General features: G+C 41.1%; 8 protein-coding genes across 8 annotated transcripts; 6 read left to right on the top strand and 2 right to left on the bottom strand.

The window, feature by feature from the left end:
* The first annotated feature begins 761 nt into the window (after positions 1–761).
* K450DRAFT_230258 (uncharacterized protein) lies at positions 762–1,342 on the top strand. The gene is made up of 2 exons (XM_051587224.1): positions 762–1,051; positions 1,115–1,342. The coding sequence occupies exons 1-2, from the start codon at positions 792–794 to the stop codon at positions 1,227–1,229; spliced, it is 375 nt and encodes a 124-aa protein (XP_051446993.1). The 5' UTR covers positions 762–791; the 3' UTR covers positions 1,230–1,342.
* A 908-nt stretch (positions 1,343–2,250) lies between these two features.
* K450DRAFT_230254 (uncharacterized protein) lies at positions 2,251–3,559 on the top strand. The gene is made up of 6 exons (XM_051587223.1): positions 2,251–2,562; positions 2,711–2,761; positions 2,820–2,910; positions 2,985–3,095; positions 3,163–3,303; positions 3,373–3,559. The coding sequence occupies exons 1-6, from the start codon at positions 2,287–2,289 to the stop codon at positions 3,453–3,455; spliced, it is 753 nt and encodes a 250-aa protein (XP_051446992.1). The 5' UTR covers positions 2,251–2,286; the 3' UTR covers positions 3,456–3,559.
* A 317-nt stretch (positions 3,560–3,876) lies between these two features.
* On the top strand, positions 3,877–4,933 carry K450DRAFT_230249 (uncharacterized protein). The gene is made up of 5 exons (XM_051587222.1): positions 3,877–3,999; positions 4,099–4,182; positions 4,244–4,334; positions 4,397–4,548; positions 4,631–4,933. Exons 1-5 carry the CDS (start codon positions 3,931–3,933, stop codon positions 4,727–4,729), a joined length of 495 nt encoding a protein of 164 aa, XP_051446991.1. The 5' UTR covers positions 3,877–3,930; the 3' UTR covers positions 4,730–4,933.
* Positions 4,814–5,765, bottom strand: K450DRAFT_230246 (uncharacterized protein). Its single transcript, XM_051587221.1, has 3 exons — positions 5,579–5,765; positions 5,206–5,514; positions 4,814–5,121 (listed from the first exon to the last, which is right to left on the bottom strand). The coding sequence occupies exons 1-3, from the start codon at positions 5,669–5,671 to the stop codon at positions 5,038–5,040; spliced, it is 486 nt and encodes a 161-aa protein (XP_051446990.1). The 5' UTR covers positions 5,672–5,765; the 3' UTR covers positions 4,814–5,037.
* A 702-nt stretch (positions 5,766–6,467) lies between these two features.
* Positions 6,468–7,497, top strand: K450DRAFT_230241 (uncharacterized protein). Its single transcript, XM_051587220.1, has 4 exons — positions 6,468–6,572; positions 6,645–6,821; positions 6,893–7,108; positions 7,175–7,497. Exons 1-4 carry the CDS (start codon positions 6,495–6,497, stop codon positions 7,262–7,264), a joined length of 561 nt encoding a protein of 186 aa, XP_051446989.1. The 5' UTR covers positions 6,468–6,494; the 3' UTR covers positions 7,265–7,497.
* A 1,420-nt stretch (positions 7,498–8,917) lies between these two features.
* K450DRAFT_230230 (uncharacterized protein) lies at positions 8,918–10,551 on the bottom strand. The gene is made up of 6 exons (XM_051587219.1): positions 10,351–10,551; positions 9,997–10,282; positions 9,716–9,929; positions 9,505–9,645; positions 9,194–9,439; positions 8,918–9,131 (listed from the first exon to the last, which is right to left on the bottom strand). The coding sequence occupies exons 1-6, from the start codon at positions 10,490–10,492 to the stop codon at positions 8,985–8,987; spliced, it is 1,176 nt and encodes a 391-aa protein (XP_051446988.1). The 5' UTR covers positions 10,493–10,551; the 3' UTR covers positions 8,918–8,984.
* A 454-nt stretch (positions 10,552–11,005) lies between these two features.
* On the top strand, positions 11,006–13,017 carry K450DRAFT_230226 (uncharacterized protein). The gene is made up of 9 exons (XM_051587218.1): positions 11,006–11,133; positions 11,299–11,353; positions 11,423–11,512; positions 11,597–11,707; positions 11,783–11,866; positions 11,935–12,099; positions 12,164–12,312; positions 12,376–12,524; positions 12,598–13,017. The coding sequence occupies exons 1-9, from the start codon at positions 11,039–11,041 to the stop codon at positions 12,618–12,620; spliced, it is 921 nt and encodes a 306-aa protein (XP_051446987.1). The 5' UTR covers positions 11,006–11,038; the 3' UTR covers positions 12,621–13,017.
* K450DRAFT_230225 (uncharacterized protein) lies at positions 12,587–13,017 on the top strand. Its single transcript, XM_051587217.1, has one exon. The coding sequence runs from the start codon at positions 12,656–12,658 to the stop codon at positions 12,983–12,985; it is 330 nt and encodes a 109-aa protein (XP_051446986.1). The 5' UTR covers positions 12,587–12,655; the 3' UTR covers positions 12,986–13,017.
* Positions 13,018–13,049: the final 32 nt, after the last annotated feature.

The raw sequence follows: 13,049 nt of genomic DNA, 5'->3' as shown, positions 1-13,049 counted from the left end.
CTTCCAAAGCAGAATGGGTTTAAGGCAGGCACCAGTTTTCGACTTCTGGTTATTGATATTGCGCCAGGAAATATCATTGGATTATTATTCATAGCTCGCTTTCTGGTACCTTCGCTGACCAGAATCTTTCTTTCGCAAGCTTCAAAAGTGCCAAAGTTGATCCACGTGGTCGGTTGACTTGTTGATTGCTCCCATTCAACAATGACCAAATTGGAAAGGTTTGACTCTGCCTGCCCAGAGAGGCATTGGTGGAGGAGTTGGGACGTATCCTGGCTACGGCGTGTCGAAAGAGTAACAACTTTAATGAATGTACATGAATTATAGATATCAAGTATGAAAAGTTTGGCATCGATTTGTACATGATTATAGCCCTCGTCCCTCATCTATCGCTTTGGGGTATTTTGTCTGAGTTCAGAAATCTGACACACCCGGGAAACGGTTAAATTTCATCTTTAACAAGCCACAGCAAAGACCAGTGCACCTTTCTCTAATCTTCACCATGCTCGGCAACTACGCCAAAGTGTTGCGATCAGCCGCTGTGTGTCAAATTCTATCCCCAGCTCGACCAAGCAGAACACTTTCTGCGAGAAGAATACCCTCAACGCTTCCTGCCATGTCCTTCTCCACTTTTGGAGGTAAGAATTGGATATATGCTTTTTACAGATGCTTTAACGATTCAACTAAAACACAAGTGTGCTCCCAGCTCTTCGACACGGCAAAGAAGGTGTTGCTCGAGGAGATGGGTATGACATATAAATGAAAAATTCTGACTGTATACTGGAGACTTACTGATGTTTTTTGACTTGTATAGACCATATACCGTTCATTTCATCACACCTGAGGGAGAAAAGATTGATGTGAAGGCTACAGAAGGAGATACCATGCTGGATCTTGCCCAGCGCTATGATATTGAGCTCGAATGTGCGTGTGAAGGCTCTTTGGCTTGCTCGACTTGTCACGTTATTTGTGAGCAAGAATATTATGACAAGATGGAAGAGCCCACTGACGAAGAGAACGACATGCTGGATCTTGCTTTTGGATTGACTGACACGTTAGTAGGAATTCTTTTTTGTTGTGTGAATTAAGCAAAGAATGTTAATGTTGTGTTCTTTAGTTCCAGACTCGGATGTCAGATTGCCATGAACAAAGATTTGGATGGCCTAACTGTCAAGATGCCTTCAGCAACCCGAAATATGAGAGTTGATGGATCAAAGCCAACGCACCATTAATTATTTTATTATAAGCAACTACTATTTCCTCCGTTCGAACCTTTTTTTTTTTCTCAAAAAACTTCCCACCACTTATAGATTTGGTATTTGTATAGACAGAATGTCAAATAGTTGCACTTGAAAAGTTGAAGTTCTCTCTCGCGTGCTGATTGAATGGGCGAGAGTAAAAAACATTGTTAATTCTAGTATTCCTTTCGTTTTTGCAATACAGTTAGAACTGAAAAATATGAAATGGCCAGATGCAGCTCATCGGACCGATATGCCGCGCTTCTTCGAATACCAAAATGAACTTATCCGACTGACTATACTGTCAATGGTAGACATTAATTAACACTGTCAAGATGCTCAGTTATACAATTGGACAACAAGAATTAGAATATTCAAATCAACTTTCTTGCATGTAGAGGCTCTTGCAGTGTGCGTTTGACGGAATAGAAAGAGCCGTGAATGTTTCTTGCCTATTCCACTTTAAACAGCGAAACCATTGACGATTTCACAAGCCCATGAAGATTTACCGCCTTTCGGATATACTTTCTTGCTTAGACATGCTTCATATTGGAATAATTGAATTCGTGTTAGTGCAGGTCATAAAAATGTTTCGCGCGCGACTCCTTATCAGATCTTTCGGCGCGGGTAAAATTTTTTAGTCACAACAAGGGAAATCCTAACCATGTTCTTGATTGAGAATACCGGCTAAAAAAACATTCCATAACATGGCTGTGCTGCCAGCGATATGAGAAGGCGCAGGTTGTGCAAAAAGTCTTTTGAGGCACTGTTCATGGGCTATTGAAATTGCATATTCTCGTACATCCGCTATCTACTATCGCATGCGTTTTCCAGCAATCATACCGCTGTCCCTTGAGATATAAATGTATCTCAAATGCATCCTCCAATAGCCAAAGTCCGTAGACATGAGGTTATCAAGAAGCATATGGAACTTGCCAGGAAAGAAGACCCAAAGTCACGTGCACTGAACACCGATCAATTTTTTTTTTGTGAGGCTGTATAATCCTTTTTGGAAGTTGTATTCCGGAACTGTTTGGAAGATTACAATAGAATGGCGGACAAGGTGGCAGACAATCACGATCAACTTATGGATGATGGAATCGACATTGACGAGAATGAAGCTATCATGAAAAACCAAGCTTCAAAGTCGTCGTCCTCCACTTCGCGAAGACTTATTGTTGTCCTCGAGAATGCGTCGCTCGAAGCATCTCAGGTCCATCCATACAAGCAAGACAAGATCCAACTTTTGAATTGCGACGATCATCAAGCTCTTCTCAAGCGTCTCAATAGAGACATTGCTGAGGCTAGACCTGATATCGTACATCAGGTATGTAACTCGAACAGCCACGCGGGACCGGGACCCAGCTACCATTATGAGTCGTCCATAGTGTCTGCGGTGTCAATCGATACAATCGAGAAGCAGACCAACTGCATTATGTGTAACGAGCTAATAGGAAAGTTCTTTTGTAATTTAGTGCCTGTTGACTTTGATGGATAGTCCATTGAACAAATCTGGACACCTTCAGGTATGTTTCACGTCATTTTTGTTTCTCTAGGCGTTTGTTTGACGGTGTATTATCATAGGTGTACATCCATACCGCCAAGGATGTTTTGATCCGAATCAACCCTGAATGTCGCATACCAAGAACGTTCAAGCGCTTTTCGGGTTTAATGGGTAAGCTTGGCACTATGCCCTGAACTTCCTGTCAATTTCGCGTTCACACTAACGGTAAATCTGTACCTTCATAGTCCAACTTCTGCAGAAGCAGAGCATTGTAAGCATGACTGGAGCCGAAAAGTTGTTAGAGGTGGTCCAAGGACCCATTACAAAGTACCTGCCCGAAAACACCAAAAAAATTGGTAAGCTTTACGACGTGTCAATGAGACGCAACATCATATAGTTTCAGCGCACTAATGTTGTTTGTAGCCATGTCTTGGGATGCGCCCAAGGTTCGCTTGTATCCTTACTTTAAGCAAATACCAGAGGATGTACCCGTATGCGTTGCTATTGGAGCTATGGCTAAAGGACAAGACGATTTTGCCGATACCTATGTAGATGAAAAGATTGGTACGTGACTATAAGGCTTAACTGACGGGGAAGACCATATACTAACATCGTTCTACTTCCATGCAACAGGTGTCTCCGACTACGCACTCTCAGCTTCTGTGGCTTGCGGTAAAGTGTGCTGTGCCTTGGAAGATTTGTGGGAGATTATGTGAATATATGTAAATTTGCGTTAAGAGGGAGTGCCTGGTGCAAATACCTTCAACAGATGTTGCTACCTATCAAAATATATTGCTTTTTTTGTTCACCCAAAAATCGTTCCATATCAAGTGTCATCGGGAAGTGGCTTGTTGTAACTTTTTGATTGTTTGTGAGATTCATAAGGTTTGAGAGTTTGTGAAACAATGGAATCACATTCAACAGCCTCTACAAAGATAACAGTAGATAATATGAACGTTTTCAAAGCGAAGGAAGGAATTTTTGTTGGAGTAATATCACCTTAGTCTGCGATTAGCCTTCAAATGACAGCGAACTCGTTGTTGCTTGCGGGATATTTTTTTGAAATTTTCCAGCTCAATTCAATCTCCGATGTTCGATTGGAAGGCAACCTGGAAATACCAGAAGCGCTGATCGGTAGGAATTTGAAACGTAATCACTCGCCTACTACCATTCTATCGAAAGAAATACCCTATGCAGTACGCCGAAGAAGCCAGAGAAGGTAGACAAAACCAAGTTTATGATGAAGACAACGTTCGGCAGGTATGCTATCGTGATCATTATGAATGGTTGGCATACTACTCCAGCAATTGGTATTAAATGGTAACCATTATTTCACATTAACCATTTCAACAATATAAGGTTGCCGGCTGCATACCTATAGACCCAAGAACAAACCGTGTACTACTCATCACAAGCAGCAAACATGAAGGAGTTTGGGTACTGGTAAGTACGATTGGATGATGCTACTTTCTGTCTGAAAAAGGTGATAGCGGCAAAATTTAAGCATTTGTACTGTTTTTGCAAACAGCCCAAAGGCGGATGGGAGAATGATGAAACTCAAGCTCAAGCGGCAGCCAGAGAAACATGGGAAGAAGGTGATTATTTATTTTAATGAACCTCTACCGTTGTCGTCTACTCAACCTTGCGTTTTCTCAAGCCGGAGTTCGTGGTACTATTACCAGGCAAATTGGAACTTTCGTGGAAACCACCAAAAAAGGAAGCGCTAAAGCGCACCATTGTATATTCGAAATGCACATTAATGAAATAATGAAGAAATGGCCTGAGAAAAAGAAGAGGGAAAGACGATGGGTAAGTGTGCTCTTTGAGTGAATTCTTGTTGGTAATGGGCATGGTGATAACGAGTAAATTGAATGCCAATTTGCTTTCGTAGTTTACCTTCGATGAGGCTCTGGTTGTCACCGCTTCAAAGCCTTATATGCAAGAAGCTCTTCGGTCGTCTTCTTTGAATCCAGCGGCGGTGCATCATTGAGCATTCACTACGATCAAATGTCACATCATATCACATTGCAACCGCTATCTAGGAAAGCACCAAACGACGACGACCACATCTACATTTTTTCTCCAATGCACTAGCATATTTCATTTTTTGTTGTTTATTGCATTTATTGTTTCGTTAGCTCTCAGCATGCCCCTACACTGAGAGAGTGCTACATACATTATATATCGATTACTATTAAAGGTATTACGATATAGGAAACTATTCCGATCTAAGGGCATACGACGTAGACATGTACAAATATCAGTCGGAATGGATATGAAGTGACAGTGGACGGTCGTTTAGTTTGATAATGAGCAGTGCTTGATGGCCAATTGAGCGATAGGTCTGTCAGCTGTAGCACGCATAGCGTCCTCGTAGGATACCTGATATAAGCGATGTTAAACGATGCTCAACAAGCAACTGACGATCATCCTATAGTCATTCGATTTGAATGAAGTCGAACTTACCCAAACTCTCTTACGGTCCTGTTCTGGCCATATGTCTTCCATCTTATAGACTTCCATTTCGTACATCCAATTGTAAGCGTTAATCTTTCCTTTCTTTCCTGCTTCCGTGAAAGTTCCGACCTTCTTTCTGAGCTCACCACGGACACCTGCAACTTCCCATGCTATACGGCGTGCCGCTGATTCTGGAGCTTCAACCTGAGGCTCAGTCATGCAAGTTCCCTTGGGGAGAACCCAGGCTCCTTCTCGCTTCAAGCTTGAAACCAAAAGGATAGTACGATGCTCTTTGTCAATGGCAAGAATACCTGCGGACTGTTACATAGAATGATTTGGTTAGGCTCAAGTATCATCACACAATTGACAACCAGATACGTACATGTTTCAAAGTCTTCTTGGGCTTTTGAGCTTCTGTAGTAAGTTGTGCTGCTGGAGGAACAGGCAGTGCAGCGGCCTTATGAACGGTTGTCATTCTGAAATGAAGGAAGAAGCGAAGGATAAAAGAAATGCGAGAAGAATCGCACCAAGTCTGACCAAGCGGTATTTATTCACTTTTGAGGAGCTGTTTCTAATTTTTTTTTTTTTGCCAGCGAAAATTCAACGGCGTGTAGACTCCGAAGAGGGATCATACACTCTGTTCCAGAATGGAGTTGGACGCATACCTCCGCTCTAAGAAAAAAAAAAGGTGGATGGCGTTGGACTCCCGGCCGGTTTTACCTTACGCTGCCCATCTTCACGTAAGCTCATAGGAAATATTTCAGCCTCCTGCTGCCCAAAACCTCCCCACGCTTGCCTCTCGACCCCAAAATGGAATGAATGGTGCTGGCAACATTGTTCTTAAAGCAAGGTTACGTCTTTTTGCTTGGCAGTTCTACAACCTTTACCCGCCTCCACTGTCATCTTGACTTCACACGTTGTTTCCATTTCGATGATGATCGGTGTCACAAAAGTAGTAAAATTACCTTCTCATATTAAAAAAGGTATTTGATGTCATTCAATTGTCAAAATACAGCGATAGCGTAGGTAACAGGTACGCAAGGAGGGGTTGTATATTACATATAAATTTTTCCATTTAGATAAGAAAGCACATGAGGTCGCGTGTGCTCATGCTCTGTAAATGAGCAAATCGGGTGATAGAAATGATGCGCTGTTTGGACCCGCATCGGAGTTAAAAAGTTTTTGTCGATGGGTTTGGAATTTCGTTGCACTTAAAATAGTATATAAAAAGCAGAAAAGGTCTTCAGTACCGAGGGTGTAACAGCGAATTACTCTGTACAAATTCACTCTGAGAGGCAATGACTATTTTTTCACGCAATAAAAGCAGCTCCAAGGCCGACGAGCCTCAGTACATATCAGGCCGTAATATGCCAGCGGTATCAAATGCTTGTTTACCAAATCAAACGAATAAGGCACTGGCATCTTACGATCCTTCTCAAGCAACACAGTCTAATGGACAAGAAGAGTCTTCAGATAAGAAGAAAAAGGACTCAGACAAGAAGGATAAGGCTACAGATAAGAAAGAAAAGACTCCAGCTTACAAGATCGTCTGTTTACCTCTGGATACTCGATCAGGTCGGGTACTACTAGTCAACAAAAGCGAAAATTCCAATAATTGGGTCTTGGTAAGTGATGAATCAACAATTCTACATTACATGCCATGCCATTCAATTAAATCACTCACGCTTGTAATAAGCCCAAGACAGATGATGCAGAAGTACCACAGCCTGAAGCAACAGCTCATGCTATTGCGGCCAATATTGTTGGCGTTGAAGGTCGTTTGACGAACCACATTGGAGAATTCACACAATCAGGAAAGAAGCGAGTCAAAGCATATGTCAATGCTTATGAATTCCAGGTCATGAACATATTGAGTGAATACCAATGCAAAGAAAGTCGTGGTCGCAGATGGGTAAGTCCCTTACATTATGCGTTGTCATTATTCTCCATACTAATGCTATCAATAATATCTGAACAGTTTACATATGTAGAGGCCATGCACATCTTGAGCGATAAACCATTTCAGCAAAATATCCTTCGCAAAGCATCCATTGCACCAAAGTTTTGATTGTAAAACCATTTGACTGGCATCAAAATTGTACAATTGAATTTTTCGTTCACTTTATTCCTATTACATCCTGATTTTGCCCATAAATTACCAAGGCGTCATGAAACATTTGACGTGAACGCTTATTTCTGACAGCTAGTGTGGAAAAAGGATAAAGCGACACAAACGAAGAGGTTTCAGTTGGATGATCGTCTTTAGACGTACTTCATCTGGTCCTTAAATTTATTTCGGCGCATGTCAGCGGCAACGGTAACCAGCTACCCGAGACATTGTGATATGTCTATTGAAATGAGACGAAATATTCAGCTACGTCCTAAATGTAGGCCAGTTTGCGTACGTACCTTTCCATTTTGAAGTGTAATTGTGGTACCTACATTAAAATGACTTTCTCGCAATACCATTGATGCTTGTCAGCAGCAATTACGAAGCAGACTTTCTGGCGGCGATATGACAACGTTGTATATCCCAGAGCTTCGTCATCTGTACTCGGCTCCGATAGAGTGGGATGTTATCTCTATCAAAAATTTTTTTTTTTTAATTTTTCGAAACAGTATTTAGAGACGTAAATTTTCGTCCAATCGTATACGTGATATTTTGACTTTGACCGTTTGGTTTCATATAACATCAAAGTTCGCGTTATTCTGAGTTCCTAGAGCTAAGAGAGTTAGCAGTAGGTATGTGTTACGGCAAACTGCTTGCACAATCTGAAACAAATGAGACGCTGAGATGGAAAACTGACAATGACTAAAAAGGCGAATATGCTGAGCGCTGCCCTGCCATACAATAAGAACGCTTTTTTTTTTTTTGGCTGACAGTGTAAAGAATAATCAGGAACATTGAGGTCCGTGATCAGTCAGCGCATACTGAGTAGAATTGAATACGGCACCGTGAGTTTGAAAGCCAGATGGCGCGTGGTCCGCATCACAGTTCAGATTGTCAGATATGATCATGTACCTGCTATAGATAAACAAGACACAAAATGGACAATGGCCATCAGGAGAAGCTGAAATGCTGAAGATGAAGGTGGTGAGCAGGGCCTTATCAAAGTTTTAAACTGGTTAAACGGCTAAAGGCTTGTCATAAAGTTCCCTATGGTACCAGCGATCCACTTTCCATTTGATTTTCAAAAGACGTTCGAATGTCTGAGTGTCCGTATCATTCGATATTTTTAGCTTGGTGATTGAATCCCATAGAATTTCGAGACATTGTTATGGAGATAGATTACCCGCTCCAATGCCCACTATTGAGAATCATGTTAGTTTCGTAATATTCACTTCAACACCATAGCCACCAAATAACCTTAAACGCCCTCCCTTGAACACACGGTCAATTGTTTGTAAACAGCTGGCAATTGCTGCTTATTATACATTAAACGCCTGTTAGTTGATGTATTACTTTATAGAATATATTACAGTTATCTAAATGATCGTCGAATATTCTTCTATCATCCATGATATTAATGGGATGCTTCCACTTAGGTACTTTGGATATCCACGGAACTGTATTCTTATTTTGTGGTTGTCTCGCGCCCCAAGCTTTCAATCTGATTATATTTATCCTGGTCGGATTGGCGGAAAGATTCTGTGATTTCAGATGATGCATGTTCTATAATTTTATGTGGTGTGAGTTCAGTTGCATCAAACCGGGATACGGAATCAACAGCGCCAGGTGCCGCACAATCTATATTGCGTTGTTCTTTCAGCTCCAGAGTAGTTTCATGTTAAACCGTTTCAATTTCGTCAGCAGTATCAATTTTCGAGTCCTCAAGCGGCGATTGTTCTTGCGCTACATATTGCCGTACAGCTTCAATATCTTCAAGTGAATCTATCTCCTCCTCTAATTTTGTTATCTCTTCACGTTCTTGTTTCTAAAAGTCACAGGTAAATTAGCGACGAGCGTGTTTCCATAATTTAGATTAGGATTATATACTTTTTGTTCCAGTCGGCTGCTTCGTTTCCGTGGCATATTTTCAAATGCCTTGGCTCTCATAATTGCTCTATGTAGTTTTTCTTCTCGCCGTAAGATTGCCCGTTCCTTCTGCTCGTGGTTTTCAATGACGCCTTCTCCTCTAACCTTGAGCTCTTCAACTAAGTCTGGAGGAAATACTTTGCCACCTTTTCGTTTCGAACTTATTTCTTTTAAGAATGTTCGCCAATCATCTGGATATTGGCAAACCTGAAAAACGATAAGGACCATGAGTCACCAATCTAATTTTGTAGGCGAATTGAAAGATGACTTACTAATTCGTAGGTGTGGGGTCGATTTGGTAACGTTGGGACCTTTCGTTTGACCGAACTTAAAGGAGCCTCTCTATAAAGTCGTTCACTACCAAACATCCAGTACGACCTTCCTTCAGTGTCGGTGCCTATGGACTCGTATCGCTGAATATATTGTGTGAGACATCAATTGACATAACAGGTGACATGAGTGCTGCAATGTTCGGAAACCCACCTTGAATTCTAAATCACCGCTCCTACAAAGCTCGCCAATTTCTGAGCCAGGATTATCCATTACATTCTCCATCAACGTATATAATATGTCAACTTTTTCATCCATCGTCAGTTGATAAAAATTGTTTGCCGTCGGTTTACTACTTTTGACTCCATCGAGAGACAGATTATGCCATTTGTGCAGTCGAAGAAGACTATCCCCTATATCAAATATTCTTCAGAAAACGCAAGTTAATTGAAGGATAATACGTAGTGGTGACTATCATGTTGCACTTCACTTACGAAGGTAACCTCTTGGGATGCGAGAGGTTTTGAAACAATGGTAGGACTAGATCCTCTAGCTTGCTGGTGTGCTCATTTGAGTATATTGAAGAGAGGCCATCATTGTTATCTGGAGTGTTTTCTGAGTTTACGGAGTCTCCGTCTTCTGAATTTTGAGTTGCCTCATTGTTCAGTAACATTGACTCTAATGAGTCTATCGTTAACGGTGGTAATCCAAGGTGGATTTTGAAAGTCAGGCAAAACTGCGCAAATTCAAGGAACTTCCATGACGACTGTAGTATTTGCTCTACGTGTTTAGAGGGGTGAGGAGATGAGTTTACCAGGAATAATGCACGCGTAGAGTGACATCTTTACCTGGTGATAGCGATGGTTGAATGACCGCCTTTGGTTCAGGAATTTTGAGTTTGCTACGAGAACTCTCCCGTCTTGGCTTTTTCAGATCTTTATGGGAGCTTTCGCTTGACGATGCTCGCTTCAGTTGCCGTAATGAAGGCATGTTTAGCAAAGATTTACGTCTAGCGATTATAAGTTAAAGTTTTTTTTTTTTTTTTTTTAAATTTTCTGAGACAACTACCAAAAAAATTTATGATAACGGGTTTGTGCGCATGCCATGAATACTACCACATGGATCTGATCATACAAAGTAGATCTTCGAGAAGGTAATATGCAATGTAAATGGCAATCGATTAAAGAAGAGGGCTTGCCTAGTATATTTTCATCAAAATGGTCCTTTTGTACCCAAGCATTAAACGGAACAAGAGGCTATTATCGATGGAAAGGAGTCCCGACAAAGGTTATAGATCTTATTCATCATATTGGTAATATTCTTACAGCAGCATCATGAAAAACCGATGCCTGTAACATTATCTATAAGCATAAGAAGGCTGTAAGGCGGTACAGTGGTCTGAGATGATGTGACCAATTTTTTTTTCTTTCGTTTTGGGCGGTGTGCAGTGCTATAAGTCACATGACAAAGAGTTGTACACAAAGTTGAGACTCTTTTTCGGCTCCAGTACGCTGTTCATCTTGCTTGTCAAATACCATGCCGTACCAAAGTATAGCACGGAGCTATGCTAACGTCAATCAGCAGCAGCCACGAGATTACTATGATTATGACAATCTGCAAGTTCAGTGGGGGTAAGCGATTCTCTCAATCTCTCCAAGCGGAATGGTTATCCAACGAGGGACATGTTATCGGAAAAGCCTTTAGACATCTTCATGTTGAATCACTATCCCTTATATACCGAAATACTCGATACATGTAACTCATGATTGTTTCTCTGGTCGCGATTTATATTACAGGTCCCAAGACAATTACGAGATCGTTCGAAAAGTCGGTCGAGGCAAATACTCTGAGGTATTCGAAGGTATCAACGTTGTCAACGGCGAAAAGTGCGTGATCAAGGTTCTCAAGCCTGTCAAGAAGAAGAAGATTAAGCGAGAGATCAAGATCCTTCAAAATCTCACTGGTGGCCCCAATGTCATTGGTCTATTGGATGTCGTTAGAGACCCACAGGTAAGCCAAGTCATGAACACTATGTATCACGTTTTCTTTCTGGATTCTTGCGACTTCTCACACTTTTTATCGCCTACGCTTTAGTCCAAGACACCATCTCTCATATTTGAAAACGTGAATAATACCGACTTTAAAATACTTTACCCAAAATTCCAAGACTACGATATTCGATTTTATATGTATGAACTCCTAAAGGTGCGTATATTTGTGTTGATAGCAAGTTATGTTTGTTCTTTAGCTGATGATGCTTACTTTTCACGACAAATTTAGGCTTTGGACTTTTGCCATTCAAAAGGAATTATGCACCGCGATGTTAAGCCCCACAATGTCATGATCGACCATGAAAAACGACAGGTAAAGGCGGGTTCACTCAAAGCGAAAATCTTCACAGTTCTTTGATCACTAAGATCCGTATTATACAGCTTCGCTTGATTGATTGGGGTCTTGCTGAATTCTACCACCCAGGCACAGAATACAATGTGCGTGTCGCTTCTCGGTATTTCAAGGGCCCTGAACTTCTCGTCGATTTCCAAGAATACGACTACAGCCTTGATATGTGGAGTTATGGCTGCATGTATGCCAGTATGGTAAGTTGACATCATTTGGATGGTACTTCATCAACTTAAAATTTACTAAATGCCACTGTCACAGATCTTCCGCAAGGAGCCTTTCTTCCACGGTCATGACAATTATGACCAATTGGTTAAAATTGCAAAGGTCCTAGGTACCGATGAATTGTTTGCCTATGTGGAGAAGTATGAACTAGTGCTCGACCAACAGTACGACGAGATTTTGGGAAGGTATGTTATTGTGAACGAGGTCAAAGCAAATATCACAGTACGTTAACGCAGTCATTCTATTAGATATCCACGCAAACCGTGGTCCAAATTTATCACAAGCGACAACCAACGGTTTGTTTCAAACGAAGCTCTTGATTTCTTGGACAAGCTGCTTCGGTATGATCACCAGGAGAGATTGACGCCTCTGGAAGCTATGGATCACCCATACTTTGGTAAGTATTCTGTTTCAATTTATAGAAGACTTGGTGGACAAACAAAACCTTTAATACCACCTACTCTATACAGAGCCAATAAGACAAAAAAAATAAGCAAGACAATTGGAGAGAGCTGATGTTTTCTTGCGATGAGCAATGGATCTTCGTTTGTTCAGTGTATTGATACACGCCTTTGCCTACTTTATTCCCTCGTGTTTAGAGAGCATATGGCTTTCCATCCTATTATATCTTCCTTTCTCTTTCTCATTCGCCTACTTATTCTACTCGCTTCTCTTTTTCTTTTCTTTCTCTTTCATTCTCATATATTTCACCTTCACCGTTGTCAAATTCTGCATTTCTCATGTGAGAATGAAACTATTGTAATCAACGCATACGAACATCGAAGGAATCAACTGCAAACACCGCAAAAAAAAAAGGAAATCACATCTGGTGTGTGTGTTATACTCTTTGTCTCATGATAGTGTGTGATTTGCCACTGGATAAAGGGCACTAATTCCTTGTTCAAATTGAGAAAACGATCGA

Source organism: Umbelopsis ramanniana, assembly GCF_025399195.1.
Source record: "Umbelopsis ramanniana AG unplaced genomic scaffold K450scaffold_12, whole genome shotgun sequence".
In the NCBI taxonomy this organism is placed as follows: Eukaryota; Fungi; Mucoromycota; class Umbelopsidomycetes; order Umbelopsidales; family Umbelopsidaceae; genus Umbelopsis; species Umbelopsis ramanniana.
The sequence above is the reverse complement of the archived record's forward strand: the minus strand, read 5'-3'. Positions and strand labels throughout refer to the sequence as shown.